This window comes from Seriola dumerili, unplaced genomic scaffold (genome assembly GCF_002260705.1).
Source record: "Seriola dumerili isolate Sdu_G_001 unplaced genomic scaffold, Sdu_1.0 BDQW01000409.1, whole genome shotgun sequence".
NCBI lineage: Eukaryota > Metazoa > Chordata > Actinopteri > Carangiformes > Carangidae > Seriola > Seriola dumerili.
In genome coordinates, this window is record NW_019174664.1 from 1660277 (window position 1) to 1681728 (window position 21452).

The following is a 21452-nucleotide window of genomic DNA, read 5'->3' on the forward strand; positions in this document are numbered from 1 at the left end:
AGTACTCAAAAAAAAATACCAACAAACAGACACGGCTGAAAACAACCTCTCTGAGGGAGGTAATTACAGTAAATCTAATGGGAGAATGTCGCGCTGACTTGTGGATGCGAAACAGTCAGAAGAACGGTAGATGGTGCTATAAGCACACAAGTCAGTCGTATAGTTTGCAGCTGGTGCAGAATAGAAGCCTTCAACCATAGCTGGTTAATGAATGTGAAGGCTTTTTAGCCGTTCACACACGCCAAAGGAGAAGAAGGGCATTCACCCATGCAAACTACTAGAAACATTTATGCAACTTTAAATTTTTCTATTTTATTTGCATTGTTTTGCTTCAAAATGTATTAGTTATCGATTAAAAAATCCTTTCAATCCGGACTTTGATGCCATAAGTTGTGGACTTGAAAACGACCAAAAAAAAAGGAAGAAGAAAATAATCAGTATTTCGGAAACAACATGAACGTGAACTATGCTTTGGATATCTGTATTTGATTGAAGGTTAGTTGATTAGCCGAGCGATTCCGTAACTGGCCGAGAATTGCCGAATCATCTGTCCTGCCCGGACTGCTGGAAGCGGCCGCAACGCCATGTTGGCGAAGTCTCTCATCTCTGTGAGAAAAAAATGATAGAAAACATACTTGTCGAGAAGAAAAGGTAGATCGCCGAGGGAGGCTGAAGATCGTGGCGATTATTTCTTTTGAAAGAAACGAACCGAGCCGGATCCGCAGAGGTTCCGGACGGGCGAGGGAGGCTAAACCTCCCACCGTCCCCATGAATAGCACCGCTGATCCGAACAGCGACTTTCCATGAAAAAAAAGACGTTTGTGTTGCTATTCGAGCTTCGTTATCCCAGTACGTTAAAGGGATTTGGGGCCTGCTTCAAGAATCTACTACGCTTGCTCAATGCATGCAAGCTAGGCGTTGTTTGTATCAGTATTTATTAAGGTATTGTTTTTATTTGTTGATTTTTTTGCGATGAGTTTGCCACCGAAAGTGGTCCCCAAACAAGCCGCTGTCGCAGTTAGCGGACCTGGAAGTGGCCCCTCTCCGTCGAGCCAACTGCGGGCTACCCTGACCCCCGGGTCCCTGCCGCCGGGAGCCCAAACAGCTCCTCAGCCCGGCGCTGTACCACCGCCTCAGTATCCTTTGACTTGGGTAACATGGAAATGGCTTGTGGTTTTATGCATTTCACTTCCACTTTTGTAAGTAGCACATATTTCAGTTTTATTAGTGATAGATATTAAAGGCTTGGATGCGGGGATGATGGTTTCGTTTGGAGGGAGCTGGGAGGGGAGGGGACAATTAGCTAGCTAAGCATGCTAACATTAGCCTATCAAGCCGGTTGTCAAAGCTAACGGAAATGTCAGTTTGGTTTGTGGGAGTTGACGCTACAGTACTGGCTGTAGTTACATTTGTATTTAAACATGGGTGTCATTTGAATATGGTGACATTATATATTAATGACAAATGAGATGACAATATTTAGTAGAGGAAAGCTTCATCACCGGCAAGCTATGAAGCTTTCTACACCGGTTGCCGGCTTTGTTCAGTTATCGGTTGGTTGCTAGCAAGGTGCATTAGCCTCGTTACAGTATCAGCCTGCTAATTTAAGAGTAGCCACTATGGCTAGCAAGTGCACAAGTCGGTGATTGCAACGTCGCAGAGCAGGAAAGCTTCATCCATTTCAGGCAAACGACCGGTTGCTTAATAATTGGGGCTAATGCTAGTCTGGACAGGGCCCGGCTTGTGAGAATTGCACCCTCGTGCCCATTTCACATAATATTAGCTTCTGAAGGGGTGTTCCTGTGCACCTTGACGGGCCTGTTAGTGCCTGGGCCGGTGAGCTCTCTCTGGCCCAGATAGCCTGCATAGATTAGCAATTTAAAAAAGTAAGTAGTCAGTGTCATGGACGTCTTCTCAGCTACAATAATGTTTGCTTTAGTATAAACACATAGTTAAACCACCATCAACTGATGTTAGAATTGCTTCACGTATCATCTGCCATCTTTCAGAAATTTGTCTGCAAATATTTAACACGGAGTGTAGGGCTTGTCATGGCTTCATGCTGCCACTGCCCCAGATTATTCATTTACCTTTGAGTTTACACAGAGCTAGACCAGTATTACTCTATCCTACTTTTGGTGGAATGAAGTCACTAGTTATGTCACCTCCTGTTTTATTTACAGCATGGTGGCAGTAGTGTGAGACAGAGGATTAGGTTGACGTCTCCTGTCTGTCAGTGGCAGAGGGATGTCTTTTGTGATCTGACAGCTTCTGTTGTGGCTTAGCTTTCGGGTGTGATGTCTCAACCTGATTTCCTGCCACCCATGATCACAGCCGCCCTGTGTTCCTGACATCTGTAAGGGGCAGTGAGTAGCTGGTTATGGCAGGTGGCAGTATGAAACCCCTCTCTCGAGTTAGAGAGAGAGTTAGATGAGAACATCAAACAACACAGAAGATAATGGCCCCTTTATTGTTGTGCCGTGTCCTCTTCTGACTCTCCAGGCTTTTGAAATGACTGTTAAATTTGCTTAACCTACTTTTAGCTGTATGATTGTACGTGCCTGTGTCTACCAGTCGAGTACAGAACTGCACCCTTCCATTTACTCAATGAATGTCTTGTGTAAAGAATAGGGATACATAGCAATGACTAGAATAATGGTAAATATTTCTGTTTTAAAGCAGGAAACATGATTGAAACATTTGATTTGCCTTTTTGGTTTGTTGTAATCACTCTTGCTTAGCTTAACTTTATCATTGATTAAAGTGACAAGTTTGATTTTGTATCACATTTTGGAATTTCTGACCCCTTTTGATGAAGTTGTGTCCAATGATTCACCAATGCAGTTGTACTGGTGTCCCTGTTAAATGGACAGGGACAAACCTGCCATCAGATAGCCATGTAGAGCAATTGCAGTTACTTCATTACTTCAATTTTTATTGCTAAATGTCTAAAATGTCAATAAAAGATTAGAGATAACTTTTATGAAATGAATCATTAGTTTTGTTGTTGACAAGGTGTTGAAGAAGTGTCTGTACTTTTGAAGCCATTTTAATAGATTATATTTTATTTGGAATGTCTTTCAGTATAATAAAATATGATTTATTCTTGCATTACATAATCATCTCTGCAGTAGGTGGGGAGTTAACAGTACGAATGAATTGTACCAAAATTGAATGAGTAAATTAATACAAAAATTAAAACTAGTAAGCTTTGTCTCAGTTTGACTGTGTTTAAAGATCACCTTAATGGTAGTGACTACAGCACTAGACCACACAACATTTGATTTTCATGTCAGTATGAAAACAGACCATATAAGTATCACCACTTGTCTGACCGCTCACTGTCCTTAGACCTCAGAGGTCAGGATCGCAGGAGCATGTAACTCTCCGTCTGGCCTGGGCTTCTGGTGTATGGGAATTCCCACTTGGAGGATGTTGGCTTGTATGATTGTGGAGTCGTAAGACGCACAGGGGTTCAGAGGCAGGATGGTAAGGCGTGTATGTGTGCAGTACAGGGGGGGCAGTTTGTTTCTGTTCCTGGTTGCCAGAGAAACACCCAGCGCATGCGTCTGCTGCTGCACTTGCCAGACAATGGCAGTGCTGCTTAACATTCAGTGCGAGAGGCCAAGGTGGTGCTTCCCACCATCTGCCAACAAAGGCCCAGGTCACCCAGCCTGCCTTAGCCCTCCCTTATTTCCTTCCATCCCCCCATCGCTCACCTCATCCCACTGCTGGCCCAGCTGAGAAAACTGAGGGCTTCTCCCCATTTTCCCCTGCTCCTCTCTCTGGGCACCCCTTCCAACCCCTCAGCTTTCATGGCACAGTACTTTCATCTCCCTTTGAAGAGGCTCACTACTTTTTCTATCTCTTAACTTTCCAAATGTTTTTTACTTCTTTGTCCTCATGGTTTCTGTTTCTGTTTGGACAAAGGAATGACAAATTTTGCCAATAAAGAGCAGAGAAGTCTAATGTAAGCTGAGAGCCAGGAATGCAGTCAGAGTTAGTTATGAGGTGTAGCTACGTCATGTATGGACCCAGCTGGTAGGTCACACAGCACAGTAGTCCTATATTTCAGGACAGGTGTGTGCAGCCTGCATGAGAAGATATTCTCATGAGTATACTGACTGTGGGATGTTATAAATAAACTGCTGAGTTGTTATGAGCCAGCATGCAGGACTGGACTGTTCTTTCCAGAGAGGGAGTGGCCTGTTGAAGAAGACATCCTGCACACTGTCAGAGCCCTGCCAGTGTTTTATTGTTTTTATCTGAAGCGACATTTACACGTCTTTGTGGATATATTTTTTCACTCATGCGTCTGTATTTACTATAGACAAAGCTATTTAAATATACCAAGTAACTGGTTAAAAACTGACATTTTCTGATTATAGTCACATTGCTTTCAACTTCTTACAGTGCTTGATATTTACAGTGAACTCTGCATTTGGAGATCCATCTCACCCACGCAATGAGGCTGTAACAGTGCTGGTGGAGTTCAGAATATTCTCAACCACTTGTCAGCAAGTAGTGCTACAGCTTTTGCCAAAACTGTGTTAATATTTCTGTCAGAGCAAGAACTGATGGTTTGCTTTACAAATGCACCAATGCAAGTATACTGCGGCCAAATAACTGCTTCATTTTGTGGGCCGTTGTCTACAGGCACGCAGTGAATTCTTCATTTCTCAGTCAGCGTAGTTTTGCTCATATAAAAATGTATCAAGTGTGTCTGATACATGCCGTTCAGCAACACAAGTCAACATACACTCCATCAAAATCTCAGATTTCCTCAAAGAGTTGTGTCCAGAGTTTCACAGAAGAAAAAAATGGACGAGGTTGCTTCCACTATGGCTGGTTGGTCACTGACTAAATAACAGGAAGCCTGGGCGGTAGTTTTCAAGTTTTTAATGCACCATTGCAGTGTGTCAGAGATACAGAGCAGACTGTGCAGCATTATGGCTGCTGATGGACTACATACTTTATATACAGTGTAGACATACTCTTCAAAATTCTCATGTGTCTGATAAAAGAGTACAATATCTGGTCTGTAAACCTTCATTTGGAGGAGAGTCTGCAGCAGGCTCGACCTATGCAGATTATAAAATTACATTAGCGCCGGCTCTCCAATAAATAGATGAAGCCCTTCTGCGCAGGCTATGTGCAGTTCTTTCAGGTCATAAGAAAATCGAAAACAACTGTCTTGTTCACGTCACCATCATGTCTTCAGGATGATTAAGTGCTTTTAGTTACTGAAATCCATAGGAAGTAGTAACTTGAAAGCAGATTTATCCTGTGAGCCTTGGAAAGAGCATGTTTTTGTAATATTATAATTTTGATATTTACTTATTTTTACATTTAACTCCTAAGCAGTACATACTGACTACACGTCACCTTAATTTAGCGCTAAAAGCAAATGCATTCTAGGCTGTAGACATCCAGAACTATTGTTGCTTAAGATTTGGTTTGTAAGAGTTGAATCCACCAACCTACCAACTATTGTTCATACTGTAGTGAAAGAGCAGTCTCAGCAACAGCAGGCAGGCAGTGAGAGCTTTGTGAGCTCTGCTTTTATCCAACTGTGTGAGTGTGTGTGTGTGTGAGAGAGAGAGTGTGTGTGAGTGAGTGGCCAGTGGGCCAGCAGGGGGAAGGAGGGTTTGTGTCTGCACCATCTGGGCCGTCTCCACTCACTTCCTGTGCCTCCACTCTGAACACTCCGCACTGAGATTTCCAGGTAGACTACATCCTTCAAATGTGACATGCCAAGTTCCTTTAGGTTTATTTGACATGTATACCATATTTATATGACACAAAACTTTTTTGCTGTGGCAAAGAAATTGCCTGTGTGTAACTATCCACCTGTGCAAACATTTGATTTAGGTGATATTTGTCTACTGAGCAGCTAAGTCAGCAAAAACAAAGCTCACCTCTCACTCTGACCCTCTCTGGCCTCTTTTTCTTGGATATTTCAAGTGTTTTTCAGTCAGGGACGAGGTTGTTCACTACACAGCTGTTATTCAATAATTTATTCAGTAATAGCAGATTACAGTTTATTGAGCTGTATCATCCTCCTGATCACACCCCTGCTATTTGTAAGGCTGTATCTCCTCCTGTCTCCCCCTTTCTCTCCCTCTCACACACTCAGCACTTAAGTGGCTTTACAGTAAGCTAATGATGGAGCAGGAGCAGCAGCAGCTTTTTCCTCCTAAATGTGGCATACAGGTTACGGTGGGGCCAGGGGACAAGGAGGAGAGGCTGAAGCTACTTTATGATCTCCTCAGGGAAGAAGGGTCAGCATGGGCACATTTCAGACTGGGGCACCAGACTTTTATATTGTTAACAGGAAACCAGGCAGCCTGGCCTTGTTTAGGAAAGTTTGAAATGTGAGTGCCTTTTCAAACTGTGTACATGAACTTAATTTGTCCTTACACTTTGAATAGCTGGCATCCTTGAGGTGTGTTTCTTTTAGGAGTATGTACCTTTTAACTTTCCCTTATCTGATGCATTGCGTTTCTCCTGAGAGGATTGGTGTAATTTTGTCCAGCTGGATGTTGCAGGTACATTTCCACTGACACTTTTTCTGAAGCAGTATCCCTGTTGTAAGTCTTCTAAGTTGACATTGTGCCTACCCTCTCTACTCAAGCAGAAAATTAAATGGAGATCAAACTAATGACTAATGTCTCATTAGTGCGGTCAGCCACTTTCATGGTTGTGCCTGATGCGTGCAGTTGAGTTTGACTGCAAAGTGTCTGCATCCATCTGGTTACCTGGCCACCCACATGGGGGGCTTGACATGGATTATTTTACCTCAGCAAATGTTGTTTTCTTAATGTGATCACCTGGATCACCTCACGTATCATATCATATCATATATCACTCTTGGTATCTTTGATATCCAGTTATGCTAGCTAATTATTATGGACCCTCAGAGGAAATCATGTAGTCAAAAATTGGAAATGCTTTGATATCAAAGGGAAATTTTATTACAGATGTCCTTAACCCACACCTTTTCATGTGGAATGGTAATTTTGCAGAGGGAAAACAAGACTGGTTCAGTTATCCAGTTAAATATGTCTCTTGCTGTGTTGCTTAATATGAATATGCAGTGAAAAGGCATTGCTTGATTTTCCACCAAATGTACCAACAGTACACCTAGTTTCTAGCATAACAATGTTCTGCAATTACTACAGGTGTTTGCCTTCTGAGATGACAGAAATCTGCATACTGGCTTTGAGCCATTTTAAATAATCTCTTGTTTGTACAATTTGGCTGCAGTTGTCAGAAGATCAGGTCTGCCAAGATCTCTGGTAGATTTGTCTAGTCTCACCTGATCATTTTTGAGTTTGCTTTTCCTGACCTTGCCGCCGTTGATGACGACCCCTGACCTCCAAATGAAATTGTTCCTGTTGCTCAAGCAGGTTGAACCCTGGTTTCACCTGGCTACGTCTTGTTCCCCGTTCTCTGTTTACACTCCCTGACACAGTTGCCCCTGCCAACTACTGGTCACGTATAGCAGACGGATCAGGTTGCCCCACTGTTGATTTCCCCCTCCCTTCTGTCTCGCTCTCTGCCTGACACCCACCAGACCTGGATCAAGAAGTATTAGCAAATAATTATTACTATCAGTTTATTTTTTCTCCTCCTTTGTGCTTTGTGGCTTGGACGTACCACATTATGGCTTTTCAGACTATGACAGGTTATCTGTGAATCATGGAAAAAGCGGTGTTTCTGATACTCGCACTATGTGGGAGATGATCTCTGTTAGATTCTTCAAGTATGACTAGACGGAAATAAAAAGTTGTAAATACTCTGTTGTCCATAGGACAGTGTTATTGTGCTCCTTTTCACCTAGACTGTCATGTGAGTGTGAAGAGACTGAAAGTCTAATTACTCCTTATTTCTGTGTGTATAAAGTGTGTGTGTGTGTGTGTGTGTGTGTGTGTGTGTGTGTGTGTGTGTGTGTGTGTGTGTGTGTGTGTGTGTGTGTGTTGTGTGTGGTGTGTGTGGTGTGTGTGTGTTGTGTGTGTGTGTGTGTGTGTGTGTGTCTGGTGTGTGTGTGTGTGTGGGATGGGCGTGTTGTTTTTTTTTCCAAATTCTCCGGCAATGAAACAGATAATGCTTCCTGCTGTGCTTCTGCTTTTTGAAACGCAGCCCTCTTCTTAAACGGTTCTTTTCTCCCTTTATCTCCCCCTCTCCCTCTTGTGTTGTTGGTTACAAGTAGAGGTGCTGGCAGGGGGCCGAGAGATGACAGCCCCTGCAGGCAAGAGCAGAGTAAAGGAAGAGGGCTTAGGGGAAAGGGAGGCGTAATTTGGGTGGAAGGAAGAAAGCCAGACGTTCGGTTTCCCTTAAACCATGTGACCAGCAGTGTGTGAGCATGTCTTGTCACAGTCAACTGCTTGAGCAGGTTACTAACCACAGGGCTTCCCTCTTCTATGCGGCTAGTACATATTCCCTCTTTTGTCTCCTCTAACATCTGATTTATGTCTCCCAAGTGACTCTCATTATTACATGTTTTAAAAGCCTTACGGAAAGTTATCTTCTGTTCTAAGCCTAGTGTTATAGGTTTATTCAGTGTAATGACAGGAGATTTTTCTTTGTTCTTTTTTTTTTTTTTTTTTTTTTTTTTTTTTTGTTCTACCTTGTAGCATAAGAAAATGAGAAATAATATTGAATTTAGTTTGTACTTTAGCTGTAGCCATGTAAGGGGTGAGTGGTTGTCTAGTCTTCTGCTCTGTCCGTCCCCTTGCCTGAAGTATTCCAGAAATCCATTTCAGATTTTCCCTTTAACTCTTGCAAAATGGTGAAGGTACATAGTGTACTCTCAGAGATGGGGCATTTTGGGCGGGGTGGTTGGGGGATCCTTGAAATCAAACTAGCCGAGCTATCAGGGTTTGAGGAAAACCCTTTGGATCTGAATCAGCTAATGTACTGCATAAAAACAGAGCTGTAGAATGAAACTGTGTCAGTAGAGTTACCTCATTGTTTGTTAAATGGGAAACTTTCAAACACACTAGATCAAGTCTTCTCATGTGAATTAGCAATGTTTAGACTTTATAATGTCTCTTACATGAATATGATGGGAATCTTAGCTTTAGATCTGTCCAACTCTTGTCTAGAATCAAACTTGTTTTAGGACACTTGTTAGCTGTAGCATTTTCCTTAACGCACCTTTTACCAGAATCTCACGGGTTCAGCCATCACTGGATGACCGAATCTTCCCCACACAGCCTGGAGTCGCAGTCTACAGCGTGAGTCACTGCATGCAGCCCCACTCACATACTGTACATATCCACCTGTGCAAATACTGCGCTGCACTCATACAACTCATATCTACAGTTAGGACTGTATGCAGTAGTATACAGTCAAATTATGCAAATGTTAAGTATTGACCATGACTTTACCAAAAACATGCACTAATTCCCCAGATTATTAGGTGCCCCTGGGCAAAACTAACGCAGTATACAACACTGACTTTATGAAGCTTTATGAAGGTTATAATGTTCAGGTTTTTGGTTGTTTGTTGTATTTTGACACCATTGAGCTGCCCTGCATCTTACTGAGAGATGTTTCTAATATTTAGTCTACCCTCACTGATATTAAAAATAAAATGAACAAAATATTAGGAAATCCTCTCACAGAACATTATGATCATTATTTTCATGCTGAAATGTGTCTGCATATTTGTTAGTGTATTGATTGTAAATATATTCAGCCCCCAGAGAGAGCACAACTGAAGTTCAGTGCAGGAAAAGTGTACCTGTTTCCTCTTAAGAACATTATAACCTTTATTAAGGTAGTATTTATTGTGTTTGTTTTAGCAAGTACATCTAATCAGTGTGTGTTTGATACCATGCAAGATAACAGTGCCTTTAAATTACTCACCCCTCCATATATTATTTTTTTCATATTTTATATTTTCAACATGGGGGTCACAGTGTTTGTAATGTAGAGTTTTTGACGTTGGACTATAGAAAGATGCATTATTTTAAAAGTGTAAACAAATCCCTGTAAGAGGTTGAATAGATTTTGCAGGCAATGTAAAAGTGCATTTGTGGTTTTTTGGGTGGAGGAAGATGCTGTGACCTGACCGCAGTAGGCCTGCTGTGGAAACTTGTCGTCACCTCAGGGGACCTCTGCCATTCACTTACTCCTTCGAGAGTTAATTAACATTTCCTGTATCAAATAGTTGTCATAATAATATTGACATAAGTTTTGGTTTTTATTTTAACCTTCCTGGAGCATCAACATGTGAGTTAGGGGCTTCAGTTAAACAATAAGATTTGGTAACAGAAAAAAAAAAAAAAAAAAAAAAAAAAAAAAAAAATTCAAATCTACTTCTGTGTGCTGTCCTTGTCTGAACTTTAAGGCTGTTTATTGTCTCATCTTCAATGACCAGTGCTCTGCTGCACTGCTCAGGGCGTCTCCTCTGATAAGCCGTGTGTGCATTTACCTGTAGGGCAGACATTTGTTAGAGGGCTTGGTAGACTAAGATGCTGATTAGTCACAATCCTACCGTTAAAGGCACAGATACCTCTATGTTTATTGCTGCAAATCTTAAATCGTAAATTAATGTTTACTACAGAAAGAAGATAAGAATATTGATTTCCTTTTTCACTTCACATTTTATTGATTTTTTTTTATTTTTTTTTTATCTCACACAAAATAAACTGAGCTGACAAAATAAATACAATTGTGGAACTCGCTCAGACATTTATGATGTTTTAATACCAACATTGTAGCCATTGTGGGAAAGTATTTGCTTGTGTGTTTTTGTTAGCCCCATGGTGCTTTTATTTCTATAATATCTGGCATCTATAAGCATAGCAATATAGCTTAGGTTTGCCACTTTGATAATTTGACACCACAAAGAAGATGTTGCCAGCGATAACTTTTCTGAAATGTGGGACGTTAACAGTAAGTAGCTGCACATTGCACAAAGAAAGTCACTGTATGCTAGAAGATAGGCTATTCAGCTGCAAGCTCATTTATCCACTAATACAACAGTGCTGGAAACATTGCAGGTTTTATGAGAGTTTGTAGCTCTGAAAGTTCATTTTAGGGTGGTTAGGCTGCAACAATGATGACACTGGTGGAAATAAACCCTGCACATGGCATGAAACAGTTTTTTTTTTGTGCAGTGGATACTGGGTTTGCACACTTTCTTTTTTTCCCCTTCCCCTCATGTACAGCCTCTATACAGCCGCTTGCCTCCCCTCCCCCACCCCATCACTCTGTATGTCCTCAGAATCAGTCACTTGCCTGAAGCAGAGCAGGCTCCTCCCCTGGCAACAGCAGCTAGATTAGTTGCTTTATCCCAGGTCATCTGAGGGAAGTGGGCCACACAGAGAAGATGGAGAAATGCAGATCGGATTGGTTCTATAGAAGCTATAGAGAGTGTTGCCTGTAGTACCAGGTAGATGTAAATATAATATACATTTGATGATTCTTTTTAAACATTAGTGTTGGTAACTGTGTTAAGGAACCTTTAAAGCTCTAATGGCCAGGTTCTGTAAGAGGGGAATAAAAGGCCCTGGAGAGAAGATGTGGTTTGCCGAGCTTTCCAGGCTGTCTCCGTGTCTGCCTCCTGCTTTCTTCCTGCAGTATCCTCTCTCATTCCCTGGTGTGTCAAGCCTGCTGCAGCAACAAGCAGCACCTGCAGTGGTGCCAGCCCACAGCTGCAGCAGCCAAAGCCCATCCTGCCACACCACAGGCTAAGAGCTGAGTCAAACCTCAGCTCTGCCTCGTATTGCTCACTCGGCTGGTGCCTACCCTGAACCCTCCATTGGCCCATATCGATAAGGCTTGTTTAGCGTGACTCAGTTGTATCAGGTGCACCATGTCTATCACAGTTGAGTGGGAATGTAATATGATTACTTGACCCAGTTTTGCCATATGAGGTCCAGACATCCTTGCACAGCATAGTTTGGCACAGCAGGCTGCAGGAGAGGCCAGAGACTAGTCTTTAGCCAATCGCAGCAGGCTTCAACACCCATGCACAGCTCAGGTCTTTACCTCTGCACACATACAGGGGCTAATCCTGGACTACTTAATTTACATTCCTTAGCAGGAGTGAGGACTAATGACCTGTGGAATCTTGCCACTGCTGTTCCTCCTCTACATCACTGTGTGTCTGTGTGTGTGTTTGTGTGTGCATCAGTCTGGCATAATATATCGTTTTACGTATCTGTCTAAACTCAATGTTAATGTGATGCAGGTACCCAGGCATGCTGGTCCTCCTTACACTGCTCACGACATCACAAAGGGACACCCTAACTTGGCGGGCACCCCGCCCGGTCATGCCCACTCCCCGGCGCTCTCTCAGGTATCAGTACCCACAGCTTCCCCATATCGCTACCCTAAGGGCTGGGAGGCAGGCGGAGGGGTGAGTTTGTCACTGTGTCCGCCGTCATCCTCTCTGCATATTTATGTTTGGTCTGTCCATTTGTCTGATTACTTTTTTTGACCTGTGTTAGGGCTGGGCGATAGTTGATTACTACAATTTCCCAATATAATTACACCATGACAAAATTTCACTTAAGGATATTGTGGTTTACGTGTCTAAATAAATGATGCGTTGTTTTTTTTTACCAAAATTTGCAACACACATTTTGAACACTTACTATTTTTTATTATTTATTATTTATTTAATATTATTTAAAACTTACAGGATTTCTTCTACAATTTAAAATAAAAATTGAAAAACTTATATTGTAACAAATTTATTTTGAGATATTATAATTATTGCATAACATGTTAATACTGCCCACATCGCCTACCCCTAACCTGTATTGTTTGTCTTTTCTTTCATCAGCTTTTCACATGTTTTATTTTCCTGTTTGTCATCTTCCACACTTCTCCTAAACAGCAGTAAGCTATGTGTGCATGACTGTGTTGTTTCAATGAAATTCAGATGATTATATGATTTAAAGCAGGGTCAAATTCAAGAACAGTTCCTGTGCACCACTGCCCATACACAAGCCTATGTATACTGTATTCTATATGGTGTGCCTCTTTAATCCTGATAAGGGTCAGAAGGGGTCAAACCTAGCATGCATATGGCAAAATGGAGATCAACAGGTTGTCAGTCTATCGCAGGGCTAATGCATACATGTACAAACACATTTATATTTATATGATCTGCATGCCTTAAGACTATGGGAAGAAAGCAAAGCACCTGGAAGATAGATTTTTAAATGAATTAATACTGTTGTCATTTAATTCAGTTTACAAATACAAACCACCTCTTAATGAACATTCTCCACTTTGTGGGCTACTTTGTACAGCTGCAAAGGGTTGTGTCACTGTGGGATTCCCATGGGATGGAAGGAATACTACATTGTGTCAGTGTTATTGGTAAAACAATCCAAAGGAATCAGCTGATAGTCATGCCACAGCTATTTCACCATGAGGTCATGATCATTTGCTCAACCTAAGTTCAGGTAGATAGGTCTGTTATTACACAGACCTATATGAGCCTGCAGCTGAAAGAGGTTTAATGCAAAAAGCACAGCATCGTTAATGTCACATTTTTAAGCATTGCCTGTTATGGTTAGACCTACATTCTACCTCTCAGTGTAACCACTAATCATTAAGGGAATGACACTGCTGCTGTGAAGCTGGCATCGGAGACCGCCCTGCTGCTCACATTTACGAGCATGTTGATCAGTGACTCAGCCTCTCTGGAAGTATGTGACTATACTTGCGAGGAATCTAGATGTTCCCCTTTACCATTATAGCCTAATGGCCCACTGCCTCACCCTAAAGCAGTTTTAGTCTCTTCCCATCCTTCTATAAATAGTCAGCCAGCACAAACTGAAATTATCACAACCATACCAGCAGCAGCTTGAGGAAGAGTAAGAGTAAGTATCTGTATAAACCCACCTCTGCCGAGCCCCACTGCACACGAGATGAAGAATAAAGGAACACAGGATTTGCAGTCCTTGAGGGTTCCAATTATCTTTGCGCAGTACATAAACCCCAATCGAAAACATTTTCTCCTAGCAGCATCCAAAGTAAGTTAGTGTTGTGATGTCTGGTGTGTTGTTAACGAATGTCGCAGTTAGTCCTTTAATGTGTGAAATGTCTCAATGAAATGACCAATGACTGATTGCTGCACGGCTCGTGGCCAGTATGTAACAAACCTTCTTCTTCTCTGTCCATCTTTCCATTTCTTTTTCTGACAGTCTCCGTACAACCCTGGACAAAATGCTGGCTCCGCCCCTCTAGTGTATTCTCCCCAGACACAGCCAATAAATGCACAGCCACAGAGTCGTCCGGTGAGTGTCCCTCTGGTCTTAGATTTACAGCTCGCACGCCTCAGAGAACCCAAACAGTTTGTGGTTTACTGTGGCTCTTATTGAAAGTTAGGGTTTCATTGAATCAATGATGGAGCGTTTTTATGTTTAAGAAGCTACACCAAGCCGCTCATGTCAGTGAAGCAATTTAACATAGTATTTATTTAATAAAGTCTCCTTATTTGTCTCCTCAGAGTCTAATTGTGGGTGGTGGCACTGTGTCATTGGTGGCGTACATGACAGTTTACACTGATGTAATTTTCTACCATTCATCTCTTCCGTCATTTAACTTCCGTCTGGAAAGCCCTGTACATTCAGTCACAAACATGTAGCCTATAATTAATGACAGTGAAAACGGTGAAAGCCTCAATAATAAATAGCCTTTGGCTGCAGAAGAAAGGGTTTTAATTAGTCTCCAGGGTAGTGCTGGAAGATATGGATTAGAAGATGAAGAGATTTTTGTCAGATTACCCTCTGACAGCCAGATCAGTAATTGTTAGGGCAACTAATGAAGAATCTGGACCTTCCTCAAACATCAGATGTGGTGGAAATTTACCTCATTTCTATTAGTCAGGGGGTTAATTTAGGTTTAATACTGGGCTTACTACCAGCTGTTCTTGTATTGTCTAGTGTGGCCTAAGCAAAGCAATTTTAAGATGAGTAACAAGTTAACACCTTTTGTGAAAAATCTCCCATCACAACTAGCCTAGTAAGAAGTATCCAAATATTATATCGACTTCTCCAGGATTCTCGGTCTACATACACTTGTTAACATCATTTATTAATCTTTCCTGGCTCCTGCCTATTCCCCATCATGAGATCAAGACTAACCAGCCCTCAGTGAAATCGCATTTACATATACAGGAAGTCTTGTTTTAAACTGTGGATACAATGGTAACGTTTGCCACATAGGACACTGGAAATTATTTTAATTCCTTTAAAAATGTGGAATTATAATATCTACATTGTCCTGTAAATCCAGTCTGTCTGGTACTTAAAGTGAAAATTACAAGCAACTATTTGCAAATGCACAATTTGACTCTGGTCTGTGTGCTGCATCGTGTATCTATTAAAGCTTTGTTGCTCTGTGGTTTTGTACTGTATTTTCAAGCATCTGCCTCCATCACTCATCTTATCTCTGTGTCTCTCTTATGCTCTTTCCTTCTCCCCGCTTTGCCATCACTGCTTCAATCTCCTTGCTGGACCTCTCCTCCCTCCCCCACCAGTTTGCTACGGGCCCTCGACCAACCCACCATCAGGTAATTTACTCCCGCTGAACACCCCTCCTGCTCCCCATTTCGCATCATCATCATCATCATCATCATCAAACAGTTTGTTGGTACCTGCTGGCCAAGGGCTGTTCGTGGGGCATCCGCTGTTCCTTAAAAAAAGTCTCTTTGAACACTGACAAGTGTCATGGATACAGCTGAAGAGGTTTTGATTATCATGGGTTTTTTTGAGTGTTGCTGCTACTTAATCAAGATATCCAGCTGGATGCACAGAGCTGCTTCCTGAAGGGTGTGATTTTTACATGACAGAACCTTGTCCTTGATTGGATTGAACCCTCACTTCATGTTGTCTCACATTTTCACACACACACACACACACGCTGATCAATGTTGTGTATTCTATGCTTGAGTACAGGAACTAGTCAGTCTGTAGTTGTAAACCAAAAAAAGGGAATAATAAGCCAACTGTTAGAGTATGGGGGCTGTGTTGCAGTTGCATCTTAACACACTCAATCAGCTGAACAGCCATTGATAAGGTGGTGTGCCAGTCGTGGTGGACACGCAGAAAGGCCCTTACGTGCAGCAGAATGTTGTTTCGATAAAGCAAAGAAGAGACATTACATGCTGTCAGCACTGGTCTTCCATAATATGTTGCTGAATTGTTTTACGCCTGAAAATAGAAATAGGGACATTGTTATTTTTGTGCATGCGTAGCTAAATCTGTCCAACTTTTTTCAGTGTCAACACCGTCTTGAGACCATGGTTTCTCATTTATTTCTAGTAATTACACCAAGGTACTGTAATTAAATTGACTGTTTAATTGTTGTTTGGGGAGGGAGCTTTATGGTCTAAATTTCTTCATAACCACAAATATAAGTCATATTTTAGATGGACACAAATGACTGTAAGCATTTTGTCTTTAAATGCTGATAATTTCTCATTGCTAATTGAAAATTTCTATAATTAAGGGGTAATAGTTCATTTTCACAGAATAAGAAGATAAAATTATAAGGAATAGAAGACAGTGGTCGTCATGTTACGCTGTAGTCAAGGGAAGAGGCAGGAACAACTGTGTGGACCAGTTCCAGTGTTTGTCTGTGTTCATGGCTGACATTTGTGTAAATTACATTCTGAATCCTGTTAGACAGCTGACACTGTGCGAACCAGTGTCATTAGATTATGAGGGGCAAGTTAATGTGTTCATGTCTGGTAGTGTATTTAGGATGATGTTGTTGTTGTTGTTGTTGTTGTTGTGCTATATCACCTTGTGGATGCTAAGAGTCTTGGACGTGTCAACGTGCTGACACTCAGTCCATGTGACTTCCTGTTATCTTTGTGTGTGTTGATTCATGCTGTAATGATTCATACAGATGCCTGCTCTTGAGATTGATGTTATTCACACCCTTGATCCCCTCGATGGGCCCTGTATGACTTGTTGTCTAACATCCTCATCTTCTGGATGCTTCTGTGTGGACAAATTTTCAACAGACTATTAATAGTATAGTGTCAAAGTGTGTCGGGTGTGTTTGCTGGCATTCTCTGGCTGTCACAAACTGGCGCTGGGATCTCTTGTGCCACCACGGAAGTGGAGTCAGAAAGCAGATGTAGCTGAACAGTGGCCTTTCATACCGACAGAGAAAACCGCCATTGTCTTCCTGAAACACACTCAATGCACAGTAAAAGGGTGCATGGAGATCAGAAAATTAATTCATTTGGCCAAAAACGTAAGTCTGCCTTCAAACAAGCGCCATCATTATTTCGTTTTTATTTCCCCACTTATCAGTGTAACTGACTTATTTGGATTTCAGACACGGCTTGTGTGTGTGCGTGTGTGTGTGTGTGTGTGCGCGCGCGTGTGTGTGTGTGTGTGTATGTTAATCAAAAGGTCAAAGCCAGTGGAAATTACAGTTACCACGAAAACAAATGACTGTTGCTTCCTCCAGAGAGCTCTTCAGAGTGTAAATTACCCTATTAATCTTAATTTCACTCATGAGTGTGTCCACTTTGTTGGCTTTGAATAGTGGAAATGTCATGCAATAGTAAAACCTTAGAATACATTTTTGTAAGCATTTCCACCTTAACTTAAACCCTACAGGGTGTTAGCAGTTCATTTCATTTCATTTACTCATTTGGCAGACGCTTTTATCCAAAGCCAGGGACAACACTAAAGCTTCAATGCAGTAGGAGACCTTGTTTGTTTCAAGTGACAGGAATTATTGGGCCACTCTGGCAACAGCATCAGTCTGAGTTATTTCTCTGCTATACAGTAAAAACATCAACCCACAAAAGGAGACAAAGGGGTTTTCACTAAACACTGTAATTTTCTTTGCCATAAATATTGTACAAGCAAAAGACCAGATACCAGGGCAGTGAGGTGACACCTATCAGTTTCCTAAGATAGGAGATGTCTGTAACTCACCCTGGCCTGCACCTCTTAACATCTTGTCTGTTGCTAAGTCAGCGGCGCAGGTGACAGCCAGCTCCCGTTGGGGCTGGGAAACGCCAATTTGGCAAAACAAGAGGTAGACTGGTCGACAGACATGCTGCACAGTTAGAGAGAAGAAACGCCTCTTGTTTGGATGAGAGAGGTTTGTGCATATGGGTATGTGTGCATGTTATGTTAGGGTGGCACATGACCAAAAGTCAAATGCTGATGTGACATTTTGACTGTGACTTTTCAGTTTCTTCCACTCTACCACCCACTCACCGATAAACCAGCTCTCACTCTGACTTTCTTTTACATTGTATGGAGTTGTTTGTTTTTTTGTTTTGTTTTTTCGATCGAGTTGCTCAGGACCAGTTACTTTCTTAGGTAGATGGAACTAATTGAATAGTCTCCTGCCTTCATGTGTGTTTGGTGAATGATGCTTGTTGTTGTATTGGGGCTTCAGTCTCACCAGTACAGTCTCCCACTGGCTTTTCTCTTTTTCCTGCTTTCAATACTCAAGGGAGGATTCAGGCCCATCCAGGTAACATTTAACTCTGTGTTCAAAGTCTCTCAGACCTGCATGGCATGATGAGGATCATCCTTGAAATGATCCCATCCCTCCTAACTTCTAACCCTTTACACCCCCTCATTTTCACTACATTGTATGCTCAGTAGAGAGGCCATTTATCATCATTTTATCCCTATGTCATGTCTTTTATCCTGTAGAGGATCATTACTGGACTTTTCAGTTCATAATTTGTAATTTTTTCTCCATCCATTACTCATCTTTAATGATCTTGCACAATTTGATGAACAGCATGCAGAATGAAAGAGATACTGTATATTACTCCCCCAAATAAGTGTTTTTTTAGTTTCTTTTTATGTCCATGTGATCAAGTGTTTGCTACCCGTTGGAAATATGTAATTTTTAATGTTATTTTATTGATGCCAATTGGGCTTAGATATTGTTTTAGAGTGCACTTAATTTTTCAGTGATTGCTTTAAGCCTAAGTTACCAAACCAGACAGTGTTGAAAAGTTGTTTTGTCTGTTGACTCATATTTCTTGCTATGTCAGCGATTTTTACTGAGACTGTCTTCTGGTAGCTGGTAATGAACAGTTTCCTGGTCATTTCCGAGATAACAGCAGGGCTGTTTACAATAAAGGCATTGAACCTGATTTATTATGTTAGAGGTGATTTCCCTCCGGGGTATTTTTAGATGGTTTTTACAGCATTGTTTATTCTGCTCTCCTTCACTGGAGCACACTGTGACTGTGGTTTGGTATTCCCAACCTTAGCCCTGGTTGTTTGGAAGGCGGTCACAGCTGTTGGTAGTGGTCCTTCTTCAGACCCGGCACACAGAGATTCCTGCCTTAAATTTTATGTGCTGTCGAAAAACACAAAGCCCGTCAAACATTAAACTTTGAAGTGATTGATTGCTTGATAGAAGTCATTGTAGCTGCAGTCACTACAGTATATTTCCCACACTTTCAGTGCTCTGTGAAGCAGAAGAAAAGGACATATTGCTGCCTGATGAACACAAACATGCCATGTGTCACTTTGAGTCCAACTGCAAGGTTAGCCAAGTTGCTCAGGCACAAAAAGAAGTATTTGAAGCCATTCAGCAGTCCAAAAGCTTTTATTTTTTACAGCTGTGGAGTCTGGTCTGCAGCTTATTTACAAAAGCACTCCAGAGTCCTTTGTTGCTTATCAAAGTCTAGGAAAATGTGTTAGTTTCTCTTTATGAATACTTAAATGTTAATCATCAAAATTAAAGACATGAAAACCCACAGACAAACTACATTAAACTACCATTCCAAATTTTAGTTGATGTTGTTCCATGTCTATTTGCCTTGGCAGCAAGTGGCATCAGGTTTACATCACCTAAAGGATATGTCAGTGCGTCAAGTCGATCCATACTGGAGTTCCATTAATGAAAATGAAAACTTAAACTAGTGGTTAAAATCTTAATTTACTGAAGTAAAGAGAAGAAAAAAGGTTAAACAGTTAACAAAACAAGCACCAAATAAAAGTGTAGAAAAATCTGCTGTTGTTAACATCTTTTAATGCAAATATACCCTTATTCTTCACTCTTTTGTTCCTAACTATAAGTTGCCATGGTGTTAAAAAAAAAAAAAAAATCAGGTCAAGATACCACCAAGGTCCCTTGACAGCAGAGTTATGTAGCCAGACTCCATTCAGTTAAGGAAACCTCTGTAAACCTAAACCTACGTGATCCACCACTTCAATTATTTTTAATGTGCCCCTTCCTCACACCTCTATCAGGGTCACAATCTTGTTCAGGCATCTTTAATTGGAAAAAAAATTGAATGGAGAAATGAGACAGTCCACTATGCAGTGCACTGATTATATTTATGTGCCATGTCTCTCTTGTATTGAACATTTAGCTTCATATGAATGACTTAATCATGCTTTTTAAGGCTTTTGTTTAGCTGATAATATTATTGTAGGGGAAATGTTTGAATACAGATTTCTGCTCCCTACTTTGGAGATGGCATTCATCTGATTCATAGCATTATAATTACCATATAAAACCCAAATTACAGAGGTTTAGTAAAGTAATTCATGGAGGTTATGGGTTGTTTTATTGAAGCATAAAAAGGTAGTATAAAGGTATACACATCTGCCAGAAAATCATTTAGCAGTTTCTCCTTGCTCCTCCTGGCTGAAATGTGATGTTCGGTAGCAATGATGAGAGTTCAGAAAAATTTGTGGTGCTGGGCCTCTTTTCTTTTTTCTTTTTTTTTTCAGCTGCTGATAAAAAACCAGGGCTGTCTCATTGTGAGAAATTTGTCCATGTGGAGAAGACATCTGTAAAACTGTGCTTGTTTGTATTTTAGATAAAGCATGGCAGCATGCAGAAATGAGACTGCTACCTCTGTGATAGTGCTTTAATGTCTTTTGTTGTCTCTCTGTGTTTCTCTCACATGCTACCTTCAGTTTTTCCAGAGGACTCAGATGCAGACTGCGAGGCCCACCATCCCGACGAACACACCCTCCATACGGCCAGGCTCGCAGACTCCCACAGCGGCTGTCTACCCCACTAATCAACCAATCATGATGACCATGGCACCCATGCCTTTCCCTTCCCCGCAGGCCCAGTACTACATCCCACCGGTGAGACAAACACACTGAACTGAGTCTTAAAATTACAGTTAAAGTCTTTACTTTAATATAGCAGGTCCAGATATAGTTATGTGTGATATGGAAATTGAGTAAAAAATATTTTCCCGATACCACTCTCATGTCTGCATATTAGATATGTATCTGCAGCCAAAACAGAGAACATTAAACATTATCTTTAACCCTTTTTCTTATGTGGAAATTAAAGGTATTTCAGTTTCACATTTTCAACTGCAGCTGTGATCATTTTGTTTTTGTGCTGAATGACTCCAGAGAAAATGTTCTTGGGTTGCAGCTGGTATTGATTAGATTTAACTGATTACTAGAAATCCAGGTCATAACACTGGTCCAGGCAGAATTTAAAAG

General features: G+C 41.3%; 1 protein-coding gene across 1 annotated transcript in view; it reads left to right on the forward strand.

Moving 5' to 3' along the window:
* Positions 1-570: 570 nt before the first annotated feature.
* Positions 571-21452, forward strand: part of eif4g3 (eukaryotic translation initiation factor 4 gamma 3) — a 48402-nt gene continuing 27520 nt past the window's right edge. Inside the window, exons 1-6 of the mRNA XM_022761389.1 lie at positions 571-1136; positions 9170-9239; positions 12206-12373; positions 14175-14267; positions 15512-15544; positions 20904-21080. Of these exons, the coding sequence (XP_022617110.1) occupies positions 973-1136; positions 9170-9239; positions 12206-12373; positions 14175-14267; positions 15512-15544; positions 20904-21080 (705 nt within the window). The 5' untranslated portion in view covers positions 571-972. The remainder of the gene's footprint in view (positions 1137-9169; positions 9240-12205; positions 12374-14174; positions 14268-15511; positions 15545-20903; positions 21081-21452) is intronic.